This window comes from Poecilia formosa, unplaced genomic scaffold, assembly GCF_000485575.1.
Source record: "Poecilia formosa unplaced genomic scaffold, Poecilia_formosa-5.1.2 Scaffold241, whole genome shotgun sequence".
In the NCBI taxonomy this organism is placed as follows: Eukaryota; Metazoa; Chordata; class Actinopteri; order Cyprinodontiformes; family Poeciliidae; genus Poecilia; species Poecilia formosa.
In genome coordinates this window covers 9,606-36,618 of record NW_006800180.1, presented here as the reverse complement: position 1 = coordinate 36,618, position 27,013 = coordinate 9,606, and the positions used below count along the sequence as shown (strand labels likewise).

At 38.1% G+C, this 27,013-nt stretch overlaps 1 protein-coding gene and 5 gene segments (V, D, J or C); all 6 read right to left on the bottom strand.

The window, feature by feature from the left end:
* Window positions 1-635: 635 nt before the first annotated feature.
* On the bottom strand, window positions 636-1,338 carry LOC107838337 (Ig kappa chain V-V region K2-like). The segment is given in 2 exon segments: window positions 636-1,102; window positions 1,185-1,338. Coding segments are annotated over 2 exon segments (450 nt in total).
* A 502-nt stretch (window positions 1,339-1,840) lies between these two features.
* LOC107838332 (Ig lambda chain V-I region WAH-like) lies at window positions 1,841-2,415 on the bottom strand. The segment is given in 2 exon segments: window positions 1,841-2,256; window positions 2,345-2,415. Coding segments are annotated over 2 exon segments (474 nt in total).
* Window positions 2,416-6,948: 4,533 nt separating this feature from the next.
* LOC107838331 (T-cell receptor beta-1 chain C region-like) lies at window positions 6,949-10,913 on the bottom strand (the record flags this gene model as incomplete). The annotated part of the segment is given in 5 exon segments: window positions 6,949-7,209; window positions 7,820-7,926; window positions 8,025-8,054; window positions 8,151-8,501; window positions 10,814-10,913. Coding segments are annotated over 5 exon segments (615 nt in total), but the record flags the coding sequence as incomplete, so codon positions are not given.
* Window positions 10,914-19,831: 8,918 nt separating this feature from the next.
* On the bottom strand, window positions 19,832-21,159 carry LOC103150036 (Ig kappa chain V19-17-like). Its single transcript, XM_016680431.1, has 2 exons — window positions 20,543-21,159; window positions 19,832-20,447 (listed from the first exon to the last, which is right to left on the bottom strand). Exons 1-2 carry the CDS (start codon window positions 20,574-20,576, stop codon window positions 20,125-20,127), a joined length of 357 nt encoding a protein of 118 aa, XP_016535917.1. The 5' UTR covers window positions 20,577-21,159; the 3' UTR covers window positions 19,832-20,124.
* A 735-nt stretch (window positions 21,160-21,894) lies between these two features.
* LOC103150037 (Ig kappa chain V-I region BAN-like) lies at window positions 21,895-22,737 on the bottom strand. The segment is given in 2 exon segments: window positions 21,895-22,312; window positions 22,393-22,737. Coding segments are annotated over 2 exon segments (357 nt in total).
* A 186-nt stretch (window positions 22,738-22,923) lies between these two features.
* On the bottom strand, window positions 22,924-24,679 carry LOC103150038 (immunoglobulin iota chain-like). The segment is given in 3 exon segments: window positions 22,924-23,633; window positions 23,722-23,873; window positions 23,960-24,679. Coding segments are annotated over 2 exon segments (381 nt in total).
* Window positions 24,680-27,013: the final 2,334 nt, after the last annotated feature.

Genomic DNA, 27,013 nt, shown 5'->3' with positions numbered 1-27,013 from the left:
ATGCAGCAGAGGAGGAACATTGCCGGTTCTGGTTGGGGCCAGTTTGCCCTGAAGCTCTGTTGTAATCACAGATCTAAGCTATCATGGGAGGAGCCTTCATGTCTCCTCCTCTTTCCAAAAGTCAAACTGCTCTGATTTTGCATTTTTACATTCGTAATAATCTTGAACTTACCACATTCAGAATTGGATTCCACAGAAAAAAACAAATACCAACAAGGTTTCCCCCAGAAAACTTGCTAAGCCCGATATGAAAAGTTCTGGCTAGAGAACCTTTCTGTTGTTCACAGTAGCCTCAACAGACTAATAATACAGCTAAGTGTTTAAATAGTTAAAATTATTCAAATTAAACCTTCCTGGATGTTAAATTTCTGGAGTAATATGCTTAACAAGTAATTTCAACTATAATTTATTTTTAAAGTACAGCAATTACTGAAAGAAATGTAACAATTTATTTTTCTAGTTATTTTTTTAGTAATTTTTCCCAACCATACTGCTTTCTAACCATACACTCAGACCAAATATTTATTATGTAAAAGAAATGTCATACTTTGGTGATGAGTTAACATTTTTTAATTAAACTGTAACCAAAATAAAAATTATTCACAACAGTATCGTTGGAAAAACACCACCCTCTAGTGGGCAAAATAAGATTACACATCTCATTCTGATCAGCCTCTCCTCCCCTGTGGTTTTGTTGAATACTATGTTATCAGCAGGTGAACGATGGTTCCCTCGGTAACAGAGAAGGTGGCATCACACAGACTTTTTGTAGAGGGGGAGACATGAAGTGAGTCACTGTGTCTACTAGCTGCACAGTAATACGTGCTGCTGTCTTCTGGCTGCAGTTTCTCCACATGGAGCTCAGATTTCTTTGAGCCGTCTCCTTTTATATTGAAGTGATCTTTGAATTCATCCTCCATTGTTGGACTTTCATACAAAGTATGACCGACTAACTTGAGAGCAGAGCCGCCAGTCGGCTTCTGGTACCACAGGATCACGTTGAATGAGCTGCTTGAGTGGCTGCAGGTGATTGTTGCAGGACCCTGAAGAGTTCCTAATATTGATGGTGGATCCTGCTGGACATCACTGCTCAGAGAACAATCTGTGTTGAAAGGAAAAAAGAAAGTTAAGAAAGATGGACGTGAAAATATACTTCTCTATAAAACGTCTGGAGTCCAACCTACAGCAGCAGCAGAGCAGCAGCAGAGTGATGCTGCTGAGGTTTCTTGTCATTGTCTCTGCAGCTTCTGTTTGTCTCTACAGGGACCGACATGCTCAGCACATTTTACTGGTTGTGATGGGCTGTGTGCTGAAGGCGGAGCTTCGGAAAGAACAGGAGCTTCTTAAAGAGACAGAGGCCCAATTTCAAAGCGTTAATTGGCAAAATCATTTTTTTTGTAATGTTTTATATAATAGCATTTTTATAATAAATGAAGGTAACATAGTTACTTGATTGTGCTATAAAATGGTATTATGTGGCTAGAAAATACATAATACTGCTCATTTAACATAATATAAGTATAATGCTCCATTGTTTATGACCCATTTTTACTTCTCCAAACAGATAACCTCCCATTACCGTCTTTTTATCCATTTAGTGATTATGGAAATTTCAGCACTTCAAAACACAATTCAACACTGAAGGCCTTGTTTTTCTGGATTTCTTACCAAATTCACTTTGTTCATAGTGAGTTTATATGAGTAATAATAATAACAAAAGAAACTTTGTACATTCAGCAGACGTTTCCAATCAGACAGCGACAGTATGAGTGGTAAAAAACAGAAACACAGACGACTCCATTGCAGTGAATTAAACTCAGAGTGTGATGTCGGCTCATCACTAGAGATGTGAACCGTCGGATACGGGAGTGTGTCTCTGAGACACTTCCAGCTGAGGGGAGAAGTGCTCTGAGGTTTTTGTTCGTCTCTCCCGTGTGGTTTCATCACTGTGTTTACTCACAGCGCAGAAGTACAAGCCTTTGTCTTCTGGCTTCAGGTTCTTCACTGTGAACGATCCTCTCTCAGCTTCAGTCTTGGACGCTGAGAATTTATCTTTACTGAAATCTCCAAAGTCGTGGTCTTTTGAAGCCGTCGACGTGAACACGACGAGTTTCATTGTTTCTCCAGGCAGCTGTCGGTACCAGTACATCTGGAAATAGTCAGCACCCTTGGTCTGGCTGCAGTCCATCGTTGCATCTTGACCCACAGACTTCCACAGCATCGGGGTTTGGGAAACATGGCTTCCGCCGACAAAACCTGGGGTTGAACAGACCAGAAATGTCTTGCAAAATGTTGATCAAAACATAATTATAATTTTTTTTTATCTAAGTATCTTTTTAATCACCTGATGTCCACAGGAGAAAGACGGAAACCGAGACGAGGATCTTTGGCTGCCTGATCATAGTGTGGAGCTGCTGTTATGAGCTGCAGGGAGGAGAATCACCAGACATCCACCTTGTATCTCTGTGTGATGTGGTTTTGTGGTCTGCTGTCAGTATGCTGAAGCATCCATCCATTATAATGATAGCTGTAACTGTACCAGTTCAATGATGTGCAGAAAAATATAGAAAGTTGAGTTTTAGTTATCATCTAAAAATTTGTTTTGAGGTTTTTTTTTCAGACTCAGAGTAAAAATAAGGTGCGCATATAGGCGTTATACAACTAAGGAGGATTTGTGGGCAAACAGTTGGAGAAAATAATTTAGAAGTTAAAGTTCTTTAAAGGGGCAGTACTATGTATTTTCCAAAGAGTGCAATTTTAAAGCACAATCAAGTCTATTACTTTCATTTCCAAAATATGCAAATATGACTTAAAAGAAATTTGACTTCATAATTAACGCCTTGGAATTGGCCCTCTGTCTCTTTAAGACACTCCTGCTCTCTCTGAAACTCTGCCTTCAGGAAGTCATCACAACATGGCTCCTCTATTAACTCTTTAACAACATTTCTACCAGCGTTGCTCTGAGATGAAGCTCCTATAATGAACTCAGTAGAGGCTCAGCTCCACCAGGTGTTTGCTAATTGCTGCTGGCTAGTCTGAAGGTGCTGAGTGAGGAAGTTGTGTAGGCTTATCCAGAATGCAGAGTGCTACATTGGGCTACACGCTATACAATGTTAAACCCCCTCCACGTATTTCAAAAGGGCACTTTTTTCCAAAGAGGTCAAAGGGCATGTACTCTTTGCTGCCTTTGCTTCCAGAATTCGCAGAAAAGTATCTGCCAGGAGAATTTCCAAGCCATCATCTTAATAAAAGCTCTCAGTCTGACAGATTCAGTGAGTTTAACCAGATCATCAAGAACTTTAGACAAGAAATTACACTACAGGGATGCAAACTTAAGAAACAAAAGTTTACCAAGTATTTCCACCCCCTTTTTTCTAATGCAAATATCAGTACCTTTGAAATAAGGCTAAGCTAACATACAAGAGACTTTTCAGCAGGATATAAAAGTTTGATTTAAGTAAACGATTGCTTAATATTGATTTTTAGAAAAGTACTTGTTCAACTAGCAGAGTTTTCCCCTTATAATATGGGAAAAATTGCCTAGGTAAAAAAAATAAATAAATCTGCCAAATTTAGTATTTTTGTAGATCTCTACAGGTAAAGAGTATGAAACATCTAAGAAAAAAATCACTTTTGGCTTTAGGCTGTGAAGTGATTAGCATTGTGATATATTGACTCCTGACCAGATTAGACATTTTTATTTTGGATATAAAGGTTGAAGACAACAGAAATAAAAACAAGTGATAGAAAGCAGCAGAGCTTTATTTAGTAAACAATTACATCATAAAATATTATTCTTGGTGCTTGGAGTTACATTATTATTATTATTGTTATTGTTATTATTATTATGCTTCTCATTCTGATGCATTGAATTTCCTTTTTGTGAGTTTGTTCATCTCTAAATCAAATAACTTGACCTAAAATCTCTTCAAGTTCAGAGATTTGTTGCTCTGATTGACAGCAGTGTTGCAGGCTGTCCAGCAGAGGGCGCCCGTTGCTCTGAATGGTCGCTGTTCATGTGAAGGAAGCAGAGAAAAATATCAAACCAGAATACATAGAACAACACTTTCCTGTTTTTTTCTGAAAGCTGATCTGATTATTTTACACTAACAAATGTCAACAATGGTTGCCGCATCTGTCCAGTTAAAGCGCCAAACTAAATGTCTTCATTAACAACTACAAAAGTGAGATTTAACAGTATCTTTAAAGATTGTTTTATTATAATGTTTCAACTGGTTGATGCTCAAGCTGATGGATTTCCTGTTTTTATATCAGGTTAAACCATTAGGAGGGAATGTGTCACATGTATGTTGCCACAGCCAAAACAATTTTTATGCAACTTTATTAAAAATAGATTTATGAAACCAATTTAATCGTTTTGAGCTGTTAGTAAGTGAATTTATTTAGACCACGCCGATGTTTCATAAGACTCCAAGTGCTGTTTTTGTCTGATTTCAGAAGTGAATTAGTTTAACCAAATTTACATGATTTATTTAGTTTTATTTATTTCAACATGTGAAATATCTCATTTATGAAGCTACAACATGGTTCAAATTCATAAATACTTTATTGATCCAAAGGGAAATTTAATTCAAAATTCTTCAGTGTTGGCTCAAATGGTTCTATTAAAATTTCGATGTTGTGTAACCTTGCGATTGATTAAACTCTTAACTATATAACTATATATTTTACGCAGATGTGACGGACAGCAGTAATGTAATGAGAGCTCAGAACTACAATTGAAACTCCAGCTTGTAACTAGTTAAAATGTTTGTTACATGCTGAAATTATCTATACTATCCTACAAAAATATGAATGCCCTTTTTTTTGTTTTTTGTATGTATTTTACAGGATTTTATGCAACAGTCTGACAAAAAATGGGAAATTACAGTGAAGTGGAAAGAAAAATAATATATGATTTAAAACATTTTCTACAAAAAAAAAACTAATTAGCATCCATCCTCCCCTGAACAGACTGTTTGCAGCTCCACCCTTTCCTGTAATCGCAGCTGCAAGGCTTCTGGGGTCTGTTTCTTTACACCTACTGTAAGTTTAACCCATTTTTCATTGAGACGGTTGGTGAGCTGTTTTTACCGTATGTGAAACATCTGATCTGTAGACATCAATTCTCTGTTAGGTGAAACTTGTACTTTGACTGGGAAACTCTAACACATAAATATTGTTGTTTTTAAAGTCACTGTCCAACCATTTTCTCAACGCTTTTGCACTCTGTAACATTTTTAAACCAGCTTTCCTGTCCGTGTGGAAGAAAAGTTTTCAGTTAGTTTCTGTCACATGTTGGGTGTTTGTATGTAAAGATCAAATTTTATTTCATTTGATCAGGGCAGCTGAGCCAGTCCAAAAAAAATAAATAAAGATTTTTGTGTATACTGTGTATGTTTTACAAACGTTACGCCTCATATTAAAGTCACATAATGTGACAAAAAGTGAAAAGGTTAAAGGGCCATGAATTATTTTGCATGGTATTTTAACAAAAATGATGTTTTGCAATATAATCTGTAATCTAATGAATTTGATGATGGCATCTGACTAAAATGTAATATTTATTGCTTGCTTTTCATAATTCTTTTTACAATATGATGTTTTTATGATATAGAGCACTTTGACCTGCTATGTTGCTGAAATGTGCTACAAAAATAAACTTTATAAGGTGGCAGTGAATTGGAGGGATATTTTGTGACAGTTTTAGTAGGAGGAGAATAATTAGACATCAGATGTCAGAGAAAGCCTGAGTCTGTTGCTGCCTCACATCTGTTTCCTGTTTTTTTCCGAACAAACATGTTTTTTAAAGCAACAGATATTTTCTCAGTTTGACTCGGAGCGAGAACAAAGTAAAATATTTGAGGATGATTCAAAAAATATAAATGGGCCGCAGAATGCTGCTGTCGTCTTACAGCTACACTGTGAAAAAAAAAGTAAATAAATTAAAACAAAACAAAAAATCCTAAATTATACTGTAAAACACCAAAAGTCCACTGTAAAATTATTGGTAATTTTTTTTTTCATGACATTATCGTCATTGATTTTTACGGTTAAAAATGAGTGTTTTACTGTAAAATAAAACTTTTCAACTTACTGAAAAAAAATTACGAATAAAATGGATATACAAATGTAAAACGCACAAATTACAGTTTTCACCAATTAATTTATTTATGGCAACTTTGCATCAAACAGCTTGAAGTTGTTTAATAGTTTAGATTTTTTCCGTCACAATTTTACCGTTTATCGCTGTTAAATATACAGATGTATCTCTAGGATGTATTCTGAACACACAAACGATGGAAAATACATATATACATTTTTTTTATTTAAAGTAAATGAGCTCATTTCAAGGTTTCACCCCAGATCACCTTAAACTGCAGCTGCTGTAACACATATAGAGACCTGCTCGGTTTTCAGCTTCGGTTGAGACAGAAATGGAGCCTGTGCCAGCTGTTTGCTCCAACACACACAGCGTGCATGTGTGTGTGTGTAGGAGGTGCAGGTGCAGTCATAGAGCCGGAGGTTGCGGTAAAGGTCGAAGGTTGCGAGGCTTGTTTCTCAGCAGGCTGCTCTGCGACCGCATCCTGTCGCTCTGCAGCAGCTCGCATCAGAACCCTGACTTCCTGTTCTCACATGCAGAACGCTCTCTCTGACAAAGCTCCAGAGAACGGAAACCATAGCAACCATCTCACTACATGCAGAGAAAACTAGAATATTTAGATGTAATATGAAGAAGTAGTCAAAAAGCTGAAAAACTTTTTTTTTTCTTTTTTTTGATTCTCATTATGACTCAGTTAAAAAAACATACAAGTTCCTGAGATAAGATGTTTCAACTTCATGCTGAGAAAAAAAAAGATTTCTTGGAAAACGGACAAAATATCTGACACAATCTTTGGAACAAGTGATGAGAAGAGAGAGAATAAAATCATCACAGTAACAAAAATATATGCTTGCGTGTCTTTATTGAGAAAATACATGAAAAGATTACATAGAAAAAGCTGAACAAAAACACAGAGAGCTCTTAGGTTTCAATAAGAAAACCTGCATGTTTTTAACAATCAGGATGTTCAGGTCAGAAACACGTCTCCACTGCCATTTTCACACATTTTATTTACAGAAGCTAAAAATAATGGGAAAAAAAAAAAAAGGTTTCTGCTGAAGGTTCGGCTCTCTCGGCTCTCACTCCTGCCGTTTTTTTGGTGAACGCTGCAAAACAAACAGGAAAGAAAATGTGATCATTGGTTGTGTTTTTATCATACCAGAACCAAAAAGCCAGAACAGAATTTCAGAAGCTGCATCACAATATAAGTTGAAATCAAAATGGCCGTCAATTTAAAATAAAAATCTTAATCCTCTTTAGAATTTCTTTTAAAAGTAGATGAAAAAAAATCACCTGATTTGAGATATCATGAAATATCTTTGAAGCTCTTGCAAATTTTTGGCAGTTTCTAATTTTAAAAAAATGTTTCACTGTCATATTGATGTTAAACTATACTTGAATAATGCACCACTGCCCATCCACCAACCTGGTGGTCCCACTGTTGTCTTTACGTCATTTATTTATTTGGACCTTTTCTATGAATCAAATAATCCAGCAGCTTCTTGTGAATACACCAGTACAGTGTTTATTTTACTCAATCCTCTCATCTGCAGTCAGTTATATTGGTGATCACTGTTTGTGTTCTTCTTGTTGCCTTTGCTTTCTGTCCTGCTGCTAATCTAATCTGGTTGCATCTGTTTCAAACTAACACCATTACCAGCTAATTTCAGGTTATATTGGGGAAGTTTAGCTAAAGCTGCAGACTGTAATACAGACCTGAAGCTTCCAGACCAGAAAGCAGACCAAGACGGCGTAGAGGCAGCTCTTCAGGATCATGGCGCTGTAGGAGAGTTTGGCGTTTTGGCTGATCCTTAAATATCTCTCTGTTTGGGGAGATCGGGAAACGTTAGAGCTGTGGAGGCTAATGGCCGACCTGTTAGCAAATGTAAACATACTTAAAGTGATTAATGTATATTTTTACCTCTTGTCATTCCTGTATCTGTTTCATTCGCTGAAAGACACAAAAACAAAGAAAATGACGACACCATTACTAAACCTGAAGCATAAGAAGTCACTAAAGGACGTTTGTTTTCTGAAAGTGACGTACTATAAATAGACGTTGAATAGTTTGTGTAGGTTCCATTAAAGAATGTGACGTAACAACTGAATTCATTGTCAGGATTGAACCAGGTCTTGGCCTGCAGCCTCAGCCTGCTGGTGATGGAGTACAGTCCTGTGATTTCATTCCTCTTGGCGGCGGCGTCGGTTGCCACACCATCAGTGATGTTCTTGCCGTTGCGCTGCCAGAACACGGTGACATGATCCGGGTAGAAACCAGACGCCACACACACCAGGGTCTTCCTCCTTTTGCCCTCTTTCTTCTTCTGGTCTCTGCACTCAAGGGGTGAAGGTCGAAGGATTTTCACCGTTTGTGGTGCAGTGACTTTCACTCCATCTTCTGTTTATTAAGAGATAAAATAAAACAGGTTACTCAGATCTGTACAGTCAAAATCTGAAACAATAACAGGAATCATCACTGGTCTTCTCCTTTTATTAGTATTTTCTTCTTACCAAGAACTGTGAGTTTGGTTCCCTCTCCAAAATAAGCAGGATAAGAGTCGGAGCACAGAACTCAGTCACAGGTAGAAAACCCAACACTCAGTTTATGTTTTCTACATGAACCAGAACGCTGACACACAAAATTTATCTCTTTCTTATGTTTTTAGATTTTCTTTCAGCATATTCCCTCACACCTTTGGGACTTTAATTCAGAGGAAAAAAAGTAAAATACATGATGTTTTTTAACAGGCAAAAATCTTAAGATTTCATAAAGTCACAAGGTTAACAACTGTTAGTCCAGATGAAAACTGTTCCCTTTTTTCACTGAAATCTACTAGTTTCTACTGTTTTAAGCAAATTTAAAAATAATATTTGATTAATATCCATTTTTTTTAAACTTAAAGATGCTTTTTGGTAATTTTTCTTACCTAAAACTGTGAGTTTGGTTCCCTCTCCAAAATAAGCAGGATAAGAGCCGGAGCACAGCACTCAGTCACAGGTAGAAAACCCGACACTCAGTTTATGTCTTACACATGAATCAGAACTCTTTAATTTATCTCACTTTGACGTTTTATTTTCAAATTTTGTCTTGACGTATCCCTTCACACATCCTGAACTTTAAATCAGTCATAAATAAAATGGATATGTTTTTTTTAATGGCAAAACATTTCTCTCTTTCTGTCTTTTTGTACTGAAGTGAAATATTTTCTACCCATGTAGAAAAAACCAAAAACAAGAACTAGAAATCAAACTATTTGATATCATTTGTACACTTATATAAATGTGCCTTTTGGTTGTTTTTCTTACCTAAAACGGTGAGTTTAGTTCCAGCTCCAAAGTAAGCAGGATCGTAGTTCACACTGATAAACGGCTGCAGGCAAAGCTGCCGCCGTCTTTAACCTCTTTTACACCCAAACATAATTTTAGACCCAAAACAAACTCTTTATCACCAAAATGTATTTTTCCCTCCAGATCAGAGTATTTTCTAAGTGCCATTAGAACTGTTTGCCACCAAATTAAGTAATTTTTTCTAAATAAATACATTTGAGTTTCTTTCCTAAAACAGTGAGTTTAGAACCAGCTAAACCCCAGAGAACCCTCACAAAACCTCTTCCTGCTGCCTCTATAAATCCTTTCAATACTTATATTTTTATCATGTGAAAACTGATTTCATATCAGTTGCATTTTTGGGAGGAGAACTTCATTTCTACAACTTCTTTTCTCAGTAACTGAATAAACTTTAACATGTTTTCTTACCTAAAACAGTTAATTTTGTTCATCTGTGCTAAAAACTCATCAGCTGTGTGAATTTACATCTTTATATTCTATTTATGGAACAAATGTAGCTTTTTCCTTTGCATTAAACAACAACTACTCTGAATAATGTTGGCATGGATCTGTCGGTATGAGAGAAATGTAAACATGTTTTTAGGATTCGAGACGTTTCACTCACCAAGAACGGTCAGTCTGGTTCCCTGACCAAAGTAAGCTTCGTACTGACACAGTGTTTACACTTCACGCCAAAAAGCACAGAGCTGAAACTTTCCACAGCGCCGGATCAGCAGATTATTTTTATTCACATTATTTCCAGCCAAACAAATTTCTATATTCACTGTGATTCTTAAGTTATTAACTTTTAAATGACCTTATTCAGGATGTTTCTTACCTAAAACGGTTAACTTTGTTCCTGCGCCGAAGAAAGCTTCGTATCCAGAGTCACAGTGTGGACTGTCAGTACCCAAAACCGCTCAAGTTTCTGATTTGACATCGGCTCCTTTTGCAGTTTTCTTAACCTCGAGCTTTTATTTAAAGGTACAGCGACCTAATTTTTATCAAATTGCTACAAACCACCCAGTAAGCAGCGTGTTTCTCTTTACTCTAACTCTCCTGACTTTGTTCTGTCAAATAACATAATTTAAACAACAAAAACATAAAATGTAAAAGTATATTTTATTAAAAAGACCCTCAATTATTTGAGGTTTCTTACCTAGAATGGTTAACTTAGTTCCTGCTCCAAAGTAAGCTTCGTTGTAACCAGAATCACAGTGAAGCAGATCAGTGCAGGATGTTACTTTAGAAATGGATTCAACTGTTCATGTCACCGACTAAAATTTAAACCTCCCTTCAGTCTGAGACATGCATCTGTAATATTACTACTTCTTAATCTTTATTTGATTTTAAAAATTGTCTTAAAAATGACGCTTTACTCACCTAGAACAGTCAGTTTTGTTCCCTGACCGAAATAAGCTTCGTTGTTGGCACAGAGCTTCAGCTTAATGTCAAAAAGTGCAGAGTTGAACTTCAGGTATAACTACAAGGCTCTCTATGCTAATGTTGTAGAAAACTGGTGGTTTTAGCTCATTTTAATACATCTCTTACTCACCTAAAACTGTCAGTTTTGTTCCTTTTCCAAAGTAAGCTTCGTTGGCGTTGTCACAGTGCAGCAATACTGAACATGAACCTGTTTGCCTCTCAGATTTAACTTCATAAAGCCGACAGAGGCTCTAGTCAAAGTATTATTCATTAAAACTCTGAAATATTTACCTAAAACTGTGAGTTTGGTTCCTTGGCCAAAGTAAGCAGGTTCTCTGTTGGTCACAGTGCTCTGAGTTCAGCTCAATATGTCAGAACTTAAACTGGACGGATTCGACCTTCACTTTTTACTGAACTGTTCAGTTTCATCATGACGAAGAGAACTGAACATGTGAAGAGTTAAACTTACCTAAAACTGTGAGTTTGGTTCCTTGACCAAAGTAAGCTTCATCATTGTCACAGTGCAGTGATACTGAACATGAACCTGTTTTTCTACCAGAATTAACTTTATGAAGACACGTCTGTCTGTACAGAGGTCCTAATCAAAGTATTATTCATTAAAACTCTGTAATAAAGTGAATATTTACCTAAAACTGTCAGTTTGGTTCCTTGACCGAAGTAAGCAGGTTGAGTGTTGGTCACAGTGCTTCAACTTCAGGTTAATACAGCCAAACTTTTAAACTCTAAATATTTTTCTTTATTCCCATCTGAGCTTTGAATTATGTTTAAATCTAATTGAATGAAGTGAACATGTGAGAATCCAACTTACCTAAAACTGTAAGTTTGGTTCCTTTTCCAAAGTAAGCTTCACTTCCAGTGTCACACTGAATCTCTCCTGGACCAAAAAGTCTCCAAACTTTCCAGAATCTTCTCCCTCAGACCGGCTGTAATAACCCAGATCATCAGGAAGGTTAAACCTGCAGGATGAGCTTCATAACGTTTAAAGAAGTTGTGATTTCTGACCCTGAGGAACACATGACCCGATGGCTCCATGTATAAACTCAAACATGTGTTAATAAAAGCTGTTCTGTTTCTGGTTCATTTTCTACATATTAAAGTGTTTCTTAAAGCCTGGCTGAGCCTCCACTCTGCCCACCTCCACCTGCTTCCTGCTGCTGCTCTCTGTGCTGCACTCAGCCGTCCACATGATGGATGTTAATGCGAGGAGGTTTTTGTACGGCGGCTCTATAGGATTGTATCACCGTGGCCCCCTGTCCCCACGGTGGAAAAGCATTACACAAAAACCTGCTGCCTCCGTCTCTCCCCGCTCCCCGCCCCCCCCAGCCAGCCTCTCCGTATCTCAGCCTCCATCTGAGTCTCTGTGGGAGCAGCTGTGGAGGTCGGGCCGACTTGACGCTGGAGCAGCTCCAAGCTGCCTGCTGCTATTTCTGGGTCGGCTAAGAAAAGAAGGCAGAGCAGAGGACAGGAAGCTGCTGGCTGCTTTTGTTTGTTTGGAGGTGTAAACAGGAAGTGACACGTCAGCTGGTCATGACTCTGCAGCCAATCAGTCAGCAGAGAGAGAATTGGTTCACTTACATTTATATCACATTTATATCTAATCTCTATTTTTAAAGAAATGAGAGACTGAGGAATTGGGAAGTTGAAGTAGGTTCCTGAGTATGGAGTTAAATTGGGGCCATAACATTTGCACAGAAGTTTGCTTTGAAAAGATTTGATACTGAAAATAAAAGAATTGAGACTGAAAAGTAGTCTTGAACTGATTGTTTCAGTTTCAATTATTTATTTTTATTTATTTATTTTTTCAGTTTCCGTTTCTGAAAAACATTTTTTAAGAAATTTTATGGCCTCAATTTAAAGTCATATCTGAAAACTGTGTGTTAAAGCAGTGTTTATCAATTCCGGTCCTCAGACCCCCCTGCCCTGCATGTTTTAGGTGTTTTCTTTCTGCCACACCCCTGAATTGAATCTGTGGGTGATTAACAAGTTTCTGCAGTACTTGATGGCTGCAGAAGAGGTCGTGCAATCTTTTGGATCAGCTGTTCTGGAATAGAGGCACATGCAGAACAGAGGGGCCTGAGAACTGGAATTGAGAAACCCTGGGTTAGAGTGATCCCAAGTAAAACATTTGACGAAAAAATCAGATTTTTATTAATACAGAACATTTCTATGACGTAATACAGTCAGTTGGTCCAAAAATGAAGAAACTTTGAGAGAGTTTTTCACAGAACCTGCTGTGTTCTGGTTTTGTTAAATTATTTTCACTCATCCCTTTAACTATGCATTATATATTTGAAAAGTAGATTGACCACAATACTGATAAATTATAATTTCATAAGAATTACATTCCTACTGTTACTTAATCCATAAACCGTTTGAATAAATTTAGAGGTGTTGCCAAGGGTACAGTCTGTGTGTTTAACCTGGTGATCAGCAGCACAGGAGAACCACAGGGCTCTGTACTCTCACCATTACTTTTCACTCTGTGCACTTCTGACCTCCAGCACAAATAAACTTCTGTCATTTACAGAAACACTCAGACGACTCTGCAGTTGGTGGTTGCATCAGATATGGACAAGAGGCTGAATACAGAGATGTGGTTTGTGTCATGGTGAGGAAACAATCATCTCATCTTCAATATAAACAACACATAGGAGATTATTGCTGATTTTAGGAGAAACGGGATTAGATCAAACCTTATTTCCATCATGGCAGAAGAAGTGAAGGTGGTTGAGGAATATAAATACCTCAATGTTCATCTGGACAACAGACTGGATTGGAGATGCAACAGTGAAGCATCTGCAGAGAGCAGGATGACTTTTTGAGGCTGGAGATCTTCTGTAAGTCTGTTGTTGGGAGCGTCATCTGTTGGGGCAGCAGCATCAGAAGTAGGGACCCGAAAAGGCTCAACTGGCTGATAAAAAAGACTGGTTCTGTTCTGGGGACGCCTGTATAAAGATAAAGATGAAGATGCAAAGGAAGAGTCTTCATAAAACCATGAAAATTATGGACAACCCTGACCGTCCTCTTCATAACTCACTATCATAACTCTTTGAAGAATCTTGAATTAAAATGAGTTAGAGCAACATATAATTTCCCTTTGGGATCTAAAAAGTATTTTTGAATTGAATTGAATGAGAAATTGTTTCAATATGGCATTCTAGTCTTAAGAAGCACCAAAACAAATTGCTTACCTTGAATGTAATTATACATAAAGCCAGAAGAGGGCACTGTGAGATAATCTGTTGAGCTGAATCCCCTATCAAATTTAGGAAAGAAAAAAAAAAAGCATGAGAAAAATGAAACGACTATGTGAGACATCAAGGAGGTTTCTGAATGTTAGAGTTGACACCTGCTGTCGTATCTGATCTGCTTTGTGGTCCAGCAGAAACATGACGGTGTGCATAAAGGAACATGTTTTTTTTCTTTCATGTTTTGAATCCACATTAATAGAAATGTTTTCCTGAGGTTTTTGTATTGCTCTCAATGCTTTTTGAAGCTCTGTGCTTTGCTTGAAGCGCAGTAATACACAGCCGAGTCTCCAGGCTCGGCCTGGTTGATCTGCAGCGTGGTGCTCAGCGTCGACGGACGGGACATGGAGTATTTGGTGTCCTTGAATGGAGCTTCGATGGTTGAAATATCTTTACCAAGAGAATATGCCACTAATTCCATGCTGCCATTGCTTATTTGTCTGTACCAGTACATGTAAAGGTATTGATCGTCGTCTTGTTTACATTTTAAGTTCACATTCTGCTGACCAACTTCATGCAATAAAGACGGAGGCTGATCAATTATTACACCAATGGAAACACCTGCAAAACAAAAGAATACAATTATTTTAAAGAATCAAAGACTATTTTGGCTGTTCTACTACTTAACATAGATATTCTTACCCGCACAGATTATTACTGTGAAGAGAACCAAATTCTTTGGTGCATTCATTATAGATACAAAATTGGAGCCGACCGCTTCAGCTTTACCCTCTGCTGCTCACATAACCTTTGACTCTTCTCATTCCTTCCCAGAGAGCCTTTAATAGGCTCCTTTGTGGACATGGAGACACCTAGTGGCCAACAAGCTGCAACTGCAGCTAAAGCTTTTCAGCTGAACCTCTGAGACATTGGTTCAGAGAAGACTTTTGTTACACTAAATTCAACATGCTTTTTTTATTAACTGGGGGTGTGAAGAAGTCAAACACAGCATGATGAGAATCGGGATTCACAACATGACATTGTTACGTTTCCAGAACAGAAGTTTGTTCTGCATTATTGGCCTTATGCAGCTACTAGATAATTAGAGAATATACCTTGATCTTGCAGCCCAGTCCAAAACCCTAGAAAATAAACAGACATGAAAAAAATGATTTATACTTATGATTGTCCAGATCTGATATCAGAAATTGGTCCGATATCAGCCAAAAAATGAGTTTTTAATTATTTCATTAAAATCTCAGTTACAAGCACTTCTGTGTTCTCATACCTTCTATTAACTATTGTTCTCTGAGTAACATCACTTGATCAATGCATTCCAGATTACAAAATCATTGATAAAAGTATGTATGACACGTGCTGATATTGTATCGGGTCAATATCGGTATCGGCCGACACTCAAAGCTGCAGTATTGATATTGTATTGGAAGTGAGGAAGTTGTATCGGGAAACACCTGAAATAATCTGAGAACTGTTTTGTGTATTTACTCAGGTTATTGTTGTCTGATGTTTTTTGATGTTCTGAATCATGTCAATGTGACCAAATTTAAAAATGGATGATAAAAGTGAAATGTAAAGTTATCAGTATGACAGGTAAAGGTTAGCTAATACTGCATCATGTAACACTTCTCCCTAAAAATGGCTACAAATCTACAACAAAGTGTTTCTGCACACTTTAAGTTAGGGTTTACATAACTTCACAGTGTGGTTAGGAACAGATATCCTTTATGACGTCCTGATACATGAAACATGAGTGGAGCCACAGCTCCTTCCTGCCTCTGTCGCAGGCAGCCTTGTATTTGTACGAGTGTTGGGTCTGCGTGCCTCACTGTGCCTGGCAGCGCAGTAGTAGATGCTGCTGTCGTTCACTGTCAGCTCTGGAATACTGAGAGAAAAATTGTTTTTCGCAGCATCGAGTGACGAACGGTACCGTCCAGCCGTTGTTTCATATTCTGTGAGAAGAAGCTGTATTTCAGCCCCGTGGCGGTTCTGTCGGTACCAGAGCATGGTGTAGCTGCTCATGGAGTACCCGGCGCCCACACTGCACTCCAACGTCGCATCAGCATCCGAGGAAAGGATTTGATCTGCAGACTGGAGCACCGTAACGGAGAAACCTGCAGCATACGAAGAGGAGAGTTTCAACGTGCTCAATGCTCGGACAAATAAATGTATTTCAATTTAGGGATGAATTTTTCAATGAAATCCAAATCTGCACCCACCGGATGTTACCAACAGGGACAGAAAAATAACCGTGAGAAGCATGTTACCGATCAGTGGTCCTGATTTGACTGAAACGGCTGCAGAGATCGACTGAACAAAAAGTCATATGACCACGACAGGAAGTAAAATCTGCTGCTGCCGTAACACCAGCTGAGAATTTAAACAAATAATTAATTTTTACCAGCATGAACTGAAACATTTATTTATTGCATTTTTGCAAGTTTTTTTCTTCTGCAAACTTGGTATCTTTTCTTCCAAGGTACAAGCAAAATGAAAATGAAGTTTTAGTAAGTAACATGCCACTGATGAAGTCGACTGATTTTAACCAATAATATTGATGATAATTTGGATTTATTTTATTTTGGTAAACTAGAAATATGCAGATTTAACGGCTAAATTTCCAACAAGTCTTATACAGACACATTTTGAAGTTTGTAATAATCAAAATTAGTCAATTTTACCACATTTTCAACATTGTTTGACAATAAGACAATAGCATTTATATCAAATTAGTCAATTCAGAATCATCATCCACAAGCTGCTGCTAAGAAAATGTTTCATGGGTCTAAATGTGAGAAAATGAAGGGAGTATTGTTGAGAGCCTCTAATAGCAGGAGTTTTGGTTGGTGATTTTAGGAGATGATACTAAAAGCTGTTATTGATTTATAAACCCAGGAAACGGAAACCCAGATCCAAATAATTTCAAATTTAACACAAAAAAATGACAAAAAACATTTATTCAAGAATACTTCAAAATGCCAATCTGAGATTTTTTTTGTGGATTTTACCTGGCAGCAATTTACTTTTTATTGAATTTTAATAGGATAAACTAGGCATATATAAGCTGAGTAGTTCAGTCTGCACCTTTTTAATCCACTAGATATTATTTATTTTTATTCATCTTTGTTTTGAATTTCATTGAGTCCAGTTGAAGTGTTGATTGACTGTAACAACTATTATGTGTGTCTGTTTTAGATTGTATAAGTTACTAACTACTTAGAGTTTATTCGCAGCTTAAATAGAAAACAAGCATTAAAAAACAAGCATCATTTCAGTGAGCAAAGACACTAAATCAGTCACACATCAATTGATACATTAGCATTTCAACCATCGTGTTTGTAGAAGAAACTGAGTTTTACCAACAAGAGATTTCATGAAGGCGGACGTTGTACAACAATGGCAGCATATGTGGTTCAGTTATTAATTATGTCACTGAAATATTTGTGTTTAAATATTAAACATTGCAGAATGGTGGAGGAGATCGTCTTGGTTTTATCTGCTTTCAGAAGGAGTTCTGTATAAGTTGCTCTACACCAAGTTAAAAGCCGGTTGTGGGAGGCTGAGTGTCCTGTAGGAAGAACACAGTAAATAATGGTATCATCTGCAAAACAATGAACAAATATCTTCCATCTACCGATTCTAGATGGTATTAGTACTCATGACATGAGGTTTTTGTTGGTTTTTTCCCCCCTTCAACTTTCATTTGCTGTCACATGCCTCTGGTTTCCTGCTGGGCTGCGGTTACCAGCTGGATAACTCTGAAGGTTTTTGTATGGCAGAGTCTCTCTCTTTTAATGCTGTGTATATACGTGTGGCCCCAAAATATTCTCCACTGTCTTCTGGGTTCCTCGGGTTCAGGATGTGAAGCTGAGCCATCTTCTCTCCATCTCCGGTCACCTGAAAGTGGCTTTTAAATTCCGACTCCATAGTGACGCTTGTATAATAGACGTAGCCGATCAGCTTCAGGGAAGTGTCTCCCGGTGAGCGCTGATACCAGAGGATTGTGTCATAGCTTTTGATTGTATGAGTGAAGGTCAGGTTGACTTTGTTGTTCGGTCGGACCAAAACGTCCGCCGGAAACTGAGACACTTGCTTTTCTTTGCTGAGGTAGACTCCTGAGAAAAGATTGGAGGTTTAGATTTTTAGGAGTTAATTGCACCAGCAGTACTTGCAAGTCTACATATTTACGTTACTAATATAAAATAGTAAAAAAAAATACTGCTTTGATTAATAAACAATCAATACCTTCAATCCAGCAAGCGATGGTGATGAAGACAACAGATGGCTTCATGTTGGATGCCAGAAACCAGCTGTGTCTTTACCTTGAAGGAGGGATAGGAAGTGATGAACTTTTGGGGCGGTTTTTGCGTTGGACTGAGCTCCAAAATACAGTCTGTCGTTGAGTCAGATATGGTTCTTGTGAGGGAGGTCTCTCTTGTGACAGAATCAGTGACTCCGCTTTCTAGTCGATCTTCTGATGTCACGTTTTCAGCCCAATTCATCGTGTTTGGAATGCCAGCAAAGTAGGAACAACGTACCAGTCTCTGGTCGTAACCCAACTCTAACCCTCGTATAAAACTATGGTAACCAAGTAGAACCGAGCTGAGTTGGTACAAAAGAAAAAGGGGTATGAATGCTCAGCAGGGAACCATGAGCAGTACAAGAGTTTGTTTATCGGAAAATTGTTGAATGCTAAAACCAATGGAAAAAGGAATTTGTTGTGATGGCTGCTGGGCTCTGTCTAGATTCAGAGAGGAGATACCATGAGGCCGTAGGTTGGAGGTTTTTGTGTGAATACCTGAAATACCTTTTACAAACAAATTGTGCTCCAGTGTGCTTCCATTGCAGCGCAGAAGCAAGTCGCCGTGTGTTCGGCTGTCAGATTGATGATGGAAAGGGAGAAGTTTGTGGCCGTCTTTAAATCTCCACCTAATTTAAAATGTTTCCTGTATGTTTGTTCCCCTCTGTCATCACTAAACTGGCTGTATCCGTAACCAATGAGTTTCAGAGCCTCCAGGGTTCTGCTGGTACCACAGGATGACTCTGTAATCCACCAGGTCCTGCAAGCAAAAAAGCTGAGCATCAGCCTTGGTGTTACTGACCACATTAGGGGGAAACTGATGGATGTGAACCCCAAGAGAGAATCCTCTAAAAACAAAAAAAGAACTCAAATTGGTTGAACAGTGAAGCAAAGTATAAAATAATTTTGGAAGTGAATTGTTCACAGTACCTGTGAGGGAACAGAAATGAAATCATTTTGCTCCTTAAGCTGATTTAGCTGAAATGATGATGAGTTGGATGAGATCACTTGAGGAAATGACATCAGAGTCACATGACAGACCAGGAGCAGACACTTTTATGGTTCCTACTTTATAATGAACAAAATGTTTCTTTGAATAGTGTTAGATTTTTTATTAGAAATCTTTATACAAAAGTATAAGGCCACACAAAACTTGTGCCTTATTTTTGCTTTACAGTGCCCCCTACTGGCGTAAAAACAGAAAATAAAACAAAGGTCAAATGTAATAACCATAATAAAAGTAATAATTATTAGACATTGTAAAGAAAAAAAAGTGTTAAGTTAAAAGAAACTGGATTAAAAGTAAACATCAGCGGAAATGAATGCATAAACTTTGGTTTGGAATATTACATAAATAAATCTCGTAATTATGTAATTTACAATTTATAATCTTTATAATTTTTTATACTTAAAAATTCTTCTGATATTTGTTTCAAATTCTTACTAAATTTGAAGCCTTCATTTGCACAAATGATTTTTAAAAACTCACATAAATGCAGTGATGATGTTGTATATAAATGTTTGTGTGTATTTTTGTGTGTAGCAAGCAACAGCAGGTTTTCAGTCTGTGGTAAAAATGTTTAATTCAAACAAAGTGACTCAGATATTTAGTCTGTGTGTTGAATCTTCCTTCTTTCCAACCACAGAAGCAGGTGCTTGAAAGACGTTTAATCATTTTTCTATAAAAACCACTGATGATAAAACACAGCTCAGTTTTTGTTGAGGTGCAGAGAGGATTTCTGTCATTGTGCTTCTCTTGCAGCACAGTAGTAAACGGCAGAGTGATCCTGTTTCACGGTTTGGATCGTCAGGGATCCGTTCTTCGCCGTATCCCCTCCCAGGTCTCCAGAGATCCCAAAGTCCTTTTTGTATCCGTCTTCGATAGTCGGATCTTTGAAGTACAAATATCCGATGAGCTTCATGGCCGTGTCTCCAGGCGACTGTTGGTACCAGAGGATCACTCTGTAGTCGGTTCTTTCATGGGTGCAGAAAATGTGAACTTCATCACCAGCTTTTTTGATGAGATCAGAGTGGGACTGATGGACCTCAAGCCCCAAACTGAGACCTGAGAACAGGAGAGAATTTGGAGAGACATAACAACTCATTTCACATCCTAAGGAAACAATCGTTTAAGATGATGCTGCTCTGAAGCAAAATTACTTGCGAGACATGAGAAGACAAATATGCAGATCATGTTTCCTGCTCAGGGTAAAGGAACTGCTTAGAAATGTCCTGCAGTATATGGGTCTGCTGTCGGGTGTGCAGCCGAAAGATTTGCTGCTGTTCAACAGAGATAGTCATCCTCAAGAGGAAACGGAAGTGATGATGAAGCACCACCCCTTAAAGTCTAAAGATCCAAAGTTCAGCCTCAGCCTGTGAGCAGATTTCTCTTTAAAATCTCATTTCAAATCTTAATGCTCAGGATTTTTACAAAACAGAGTTTATTCAGTTGATCTGGACTGTAAGGAATCTCCTACCTGTCAAACCCCAGAGAGAGATTAATTTATGGTCCTGCTTGTCCTTGTAGAGTTGGAGGACGTCTGTCTGCAGCAGTCATTAGGCGACAGTAGAGGTGAGAGTCTGAATGGCAACTCTAGTTGCATTTCCATTACCAATGTGTGCAAAACTTTGTCGACATTCTGCTGATCTAAAAAGAAAAAAAAAGTTTTCTCAATTATGGTCTTTCCATTAAATAAGATACATAGTTAAAATGACATGGGTATAAGTCTGTTAAGGCAATAAGTTATTAAAATGTGCTGCGCCATCATCATACTACCACTTCCTGTTGTCGTCTTTGTCGTTTCCGCCAGTAGTAACATCTGGTTGTTGATCATGTGACTTGTGTGGTGGGAAAAAACTGATTCCATTGCGGCTTTGTAAAATACAGAAATGTTGATAGCGCAATAACTTTATCAAAAAACGTAAGCTTCTTTGAAATTGTCATTTCCATTAAGAATATTTTTTTCATAATTCCAATTTTCTCAATTATAAGGCCAGTGGAGACGCCTCTACAGAGACGCAGCACATGCACACTGCAGAACAATCAACTTATCTTATTTTGACAGGTAATGTTTAGCAAATTCACAGCATTTTGTTCCCACATTCTGTCAGTTTACAAGCAAAAACTTGGATGCCAATGTAGCTGTTATGTTATGTGATAAACACAGGAAACACTTTTTTTCCCCCCCAGACATATATTAAATCTGACAAGTATGTACATTTGTGTTGGTTTGGATTTGGACCCAAATGCAGGAAGAACCGGAGGCAGTGATATGATTTAAGAAACTTTAATGTAGAATAATAATCAAAGTTGGAGAAAGCATGAAGAGATTCAGGTCTGTAAACTGTCCCTTTGCTTTGAAAGGATAGTTGAGATGTAACATGCGATTGTGGTTGGAAGACTCCTAAGTTTTGTTCAGACAATCCTGAGGCTTTTCTGAAGCCATGATGGGATTATTCTGTTTTTATTCTGAACAGGAAATCTAAATCCTCTGCTTTCACGCAGTTTTATGAGTTATTACAACCACAAGCAGGTGTCAGTTTTCTATAAAAACCACTGATGATAAAACACAGCTCAGTTTTTGTTGAGGTGCAGAGAGGATTTCTGTCATTGTGCTTCTCTTGCAGCACAGTAGTAAACGGCAGAGTGATCCTGTTTCACGGTTTGGATCGTCAGGGATCCGTTCTTCGCCGTCTCCCCTCCCAGGTCTCCAGAGATCCCAAAGTCCTTTTTATATCCGTCTTCCATAGACGGCTTGTCGTAGTACAAATGTCCGATGAGCTTCATGGCCGTGTCTCCAGGTAGCCGCTGGTACCAGAGCATCACTCTGTAGTCGGTTTTTTCATGGGTGCAGAAAATGTGAACTTTATCTCCATTTCTTGTGATGAGATCAGAGTGGGACTGATGGACCTCAAGCCCCAAACTGAGACCTGAGAATAGGAGAGAAGATGTTGATTGTTCTTTTGGGGAAACAAACCGTAAGATGGTCCTGTTCTAGAGGAAAACTTACCTGCAAGGAAAGAGAAGATAAAGATTTGGTTCATTTTTCTTGCTCAAATGAACATTTGTTTGGATGGTTTCTGCAGCACACTGAACAGCTGTTGAGTGTGTAGCTGATGAAGGTTTCTGGCGTTTCAGAGGTGATGATGAATGATATTCTTATAGTGATGGGGAGTCAACCTGTAGCTCAACAGGAAGCGGAAGTGACGATTCCTGCATCATCAAGTCAAAGGAGTCAGTCAAAGTTCAGCTGGGAAGAGAATGTCTAAATTCAAAGCATAATGCTTGATGGTTTTTGAACAAAGTAAATGAAAACTTGTGTTTTGTATGATTAGCATTTCAATAATAAAACTGGAAATATATGTTTGATATTATTTGTTACACAGCCAGAAACACAAGGTTAATGACTAGAAGTAACCTTGTGTCTCCTTCATGTTGATTTATGAAAACAGCAGAAAAAAAATGTAAAGTCATGAGTCTCAGAACAGAAAAAAACATCCATCTTTTCTTCACCTTCTGATAAACTTTAATGGTAATCATCTTCATGTAAAAATAGGATAAAAATACTGCGTGTTGCAAATTTCTTCTGCAAACATTGAACTTGAACTTAAACTTAGAGTGGTGGAGCACCATTGGGATAAATTGGAGCGGAAGCAGCAACCTTTCTGTTCCAACATTAGAGACTGATCACAAACATTCCCCAAACCTTTCCTGAATAGTTGAGGCTGTTTATAGCTGAAAATGTTGGTTCAAATCCATCGGAAACCCTTTCTGTTGAGAGTTTGTATGTTTGTAAAAGTCTCAATGCTTCTTGTATCATTTATTGAGCTCATTTATTGAGCCTCACTGCCACCTACTGGAGAGTCACAGTAGTGCAGATGTGGGTTTCCTATTAACTGTTGTATTGGCAGTCGGTTTTTGTTCAGCTGTTGTATTTCCTCACATCACTGTGTTTGCTGACAGCACAGAAATAAATGCCGCTGTCATCAGGCTGCAGGTCCTTCACAGTCAGAGCTCCGGCCTCTATGGAGTCTTTGACTGCTGAGTATTTGCTCTGCAGGTTCTCTCCGTAGTCTGGCTGCCCACCGAACGCCGTGTACACAATGAGAGTCATGGTCTCCCCTGGTCGCTGTCGGTACCAGTACATCTGGGTATAAGTGATAAGATTTTTGTGGCTGCATTTCATTTCTGCGGACTTGGACTTAAAACTCCAGCTGATTGTTGGATCCTGGATGACGTCCTGGCAGTGAACTGTGAGGAGACAGAAGGACATTCAGGAACTCTTTAAGTGTTTGAATCAACAAACGTAAAAGTCCAATCAGATGCTTCGGAGTAATACCTTGCTTCTTTGAAAAAAAGAGTATAAATATGATAAGAACTTGAGATATCATTTTGAATTACATCTGTCAGCTTCTATTGATGTGGTCTAAGGATGCTGCACTGAATTTCTGAGGGAGGTTAAATACTGTGTTGCTTCAAGAAGATCCTCCCCTTTTAGAGAGAGAGAGACATTTCATTAGAATGAGTTGTGTGACAGTGTGAGTCATAATAATAGAAACAAGGGGAGGTTTTTGTACTGAGGAGCAGTAAGTTGGAGCACTGTGGTAGCGAGCGGCACAGAAGTAAACCCCGCTGCTGTTTGGGTTGAGGACTTCGAGCGTTAATGTGCAGTTCTGGTCTTTTTCTGCGTTCCCACCCAGCTTCACACCCAGCCCGGCTTCGGGATTATCCATGTTTTTGTACATGTGTCCCAGGAACTGGAGCTGGGTCGACTGTTTGTACCAGAGGACCCGGTCGTAGTTCGGAATAGTGTGTGAACATTGTATGATGGCAGATTCCCCCAGCTTTCCAAGGATGTGATCAGGAACCTGGTAGACCTGGTCACTGAGAGACGAACCTGGGAGAACAAAGCCAGACAGATAGACGGAAACCTTAAGCTGAAAGGTCTTTAAACGTTACAGCACAGAACGTAAAATATCTGTAGCAAAATTTAGAAAGTATTTTACCTGAAAGTAGAAAAAAATCGAAGCTGATATAAAAGAAAAGAATCATTGTATTGTAATTGGCCAAGTCAATACAGTAACAATAAATCCAACATCAACCTAAAAGCATCCAAGCCCAGAGGAGGCAAGTTGTCTACTGTTCTTCTCAACACTGAAACTGCAGTATTGCCTTAAAATAGAGTATGCTGCCACCTAATGGTAGGATGTGAAACTACATAAAGTTTAACCTAAATTATCGCTGTAAAATTCCAAATTAAAGGCATATATTTGTAAAACAAACTTTTCTCGCAAAAGTGTTTATGTGAACTTTTTCAAATGTTTTTCAAACTACAACTACAAAAATTTAATGTGTTTAATTGGGATTTTATATAATAAAGCAACACAAAGTAGTGCAAACACTTCACTCATAAAACAGACTGGAGTCCCATCTTCTGTTTGGTAACTTTATTTACTGACTCCATGTTTCTAATCACATTTCTGGATCCTCCACCCACTGTGAGCGACTTCACTGAATGAAGAACAAACTTGTCTTAACCAAAAGTTCATCAGACACAGACCAATGGCTTTTGATGGTTTAATATTCAAATAAATTGATATTGAAAAATGTTTCTTTTACCTGATTATTTTGTAATGTTTATTACTCACATTTTGATCCTTAAAACACCCAAATTTTCCCTTAACTATATAATTTGGTCCGTCTGAGGATGCAATTTCCAAATATTAAATCAAATGCTTTGATCAGTTCCTCTGTGATTGAGTCGCCTTTTTACCAAACACTTTTTTTTTTACTCGAATTTCCTGCAACTTTTTACCTTTACTTGAGTAAAAATATGTTGAAGTAGTGCTACTCTTGTGTACATTTTTTTTTTTTGCTACTCTACCCACATTTGGCTTGTATTAGCTTTAAACACCTGGAGACTGAAATCTTTTCCTGATCAGCTTTGCAAAATACCTTGAACTCGGTCAGATTGGATGGAGTGCAGCTACGGAAAGCCTTCAAGTCTTTCCAAACTGGATTTAGATCTAAACTATTCGGTTTTATCTTTCCTAGTGAGAGTTGTTGTTTAACACCTTCTGCATGTCTGCTTTAGAAATGCAGGGTAACGTTAGCTGGAGGTAATGAAGCAGCTGTAACGATCAGTAAGCTGCTGGCCTCAGATGAAAGAAATCTGCTGTTTGGAGGTTTTTGTACAGAGAAGCAGAGACATGCAGCACTGTGTTGACTAGCAGCACAGAAGTAAACGCCGCTGCTGCTCGTGTTGACTCCCTCGATCGTTAAACTGCAGGTTTCCCCTTTAGTTGCTCCTCCATTTATCTTCACATTGGCTCCTGTCTCTGGATAGCCATCGTTGACGTTCATGTACCCCAGGAGCTGCATCTGATGGTCCGTCGACTGTTTGTACCAGAAGATCCGGGTGTAGTCCTGAATTTCATGTCTGCAGCTGATTTGCGGTTTATCTCCGGTTTTGCAGAACTTTTCAGAAGGAGTCTGGTGGACTTGGTCACTGAGAGAAGAACCTGTTGATTTAATTAATTTATTTTAATTGTTAAAACTGTAATTGCACACATTAAATCAGAATGATTGTAAACGGGGAAATTTTTTTTACCTGAAACAAACATAAGATGACAGATTATGCAGAAGATGACGATCATGATGTTTACTTTTCTCTGTTGGTTTAATCTTAGTAGCTCAAACAATCTGGATCACAACAAACCTAGAAGACTTGTTCCAGTCTGAGACGGTGAGATGAGTTTCTGTGGCTCCTCCTCTGTCAAATAAGGAAACCAATCACAGATCAACAAGTCAAGGTTACATGTATTTCACATTTTAGCAAAAAGGCAGTTCAAGTCCTTTACACCATACAGTCACCAGCTTTGAAACGAGCAATAAATGTTGCATTTGGTCGAATCAAGAAAATATAGATCAAATATATCTTGGCTGATATTCATTATAATCATGACTCAAAAGCAACTATAAACAGGTGGGGTTAGCCTCGATTTGAAGGAACTCAGTGTTTCAGCTGTTTTGCAGTTTTCTGGAATTTTGTTCCAGATTTGTGTTACATAGAAACTGAATGCTGTTTCTCCATGTCTGGTGCTGGTTGGGATGCAGAGCAGACCGGAACCGGAACCAGAAGACCTGAGAGGTTTGGAAGGTTGCTATGACAACAGGTTACAGCGATGTTTTTTGGTGCTAAGCAAATTGGTGATTTAGAAACTAAAAAAGTATTTTTAAGTGTATTCTCTGAGATACAGGAAGATCACTGCACAGCTATTCAGTTTCTTATTATTTCTAGAACAAACAAATCTTTAGGACTAAACTAAACGTTTACTTCTTATTGAACTGCCTCAACTAGTGCATAATATATTTACGTATTTTCTTTGAAAAACATCTTAAAACCACTTTAATCTGAGAACCTCCAGTGAAATAGTTTGTCAATGTGAGATGAAACACCAAATTACAGTTATTCTGGGTTTCTGTGGCTTTGAGTCTGGAGGCCCACATGCAAACCTGGTTGAGAGGTTTTTGTACTGACAAATCGGTGGATTGTGTTACTGTGGCGACTGGCAGCGCAGAAATAAACCCCACTGCTTTTAGAGTCGAGTCTTTCTACTGTCAGCATGCAC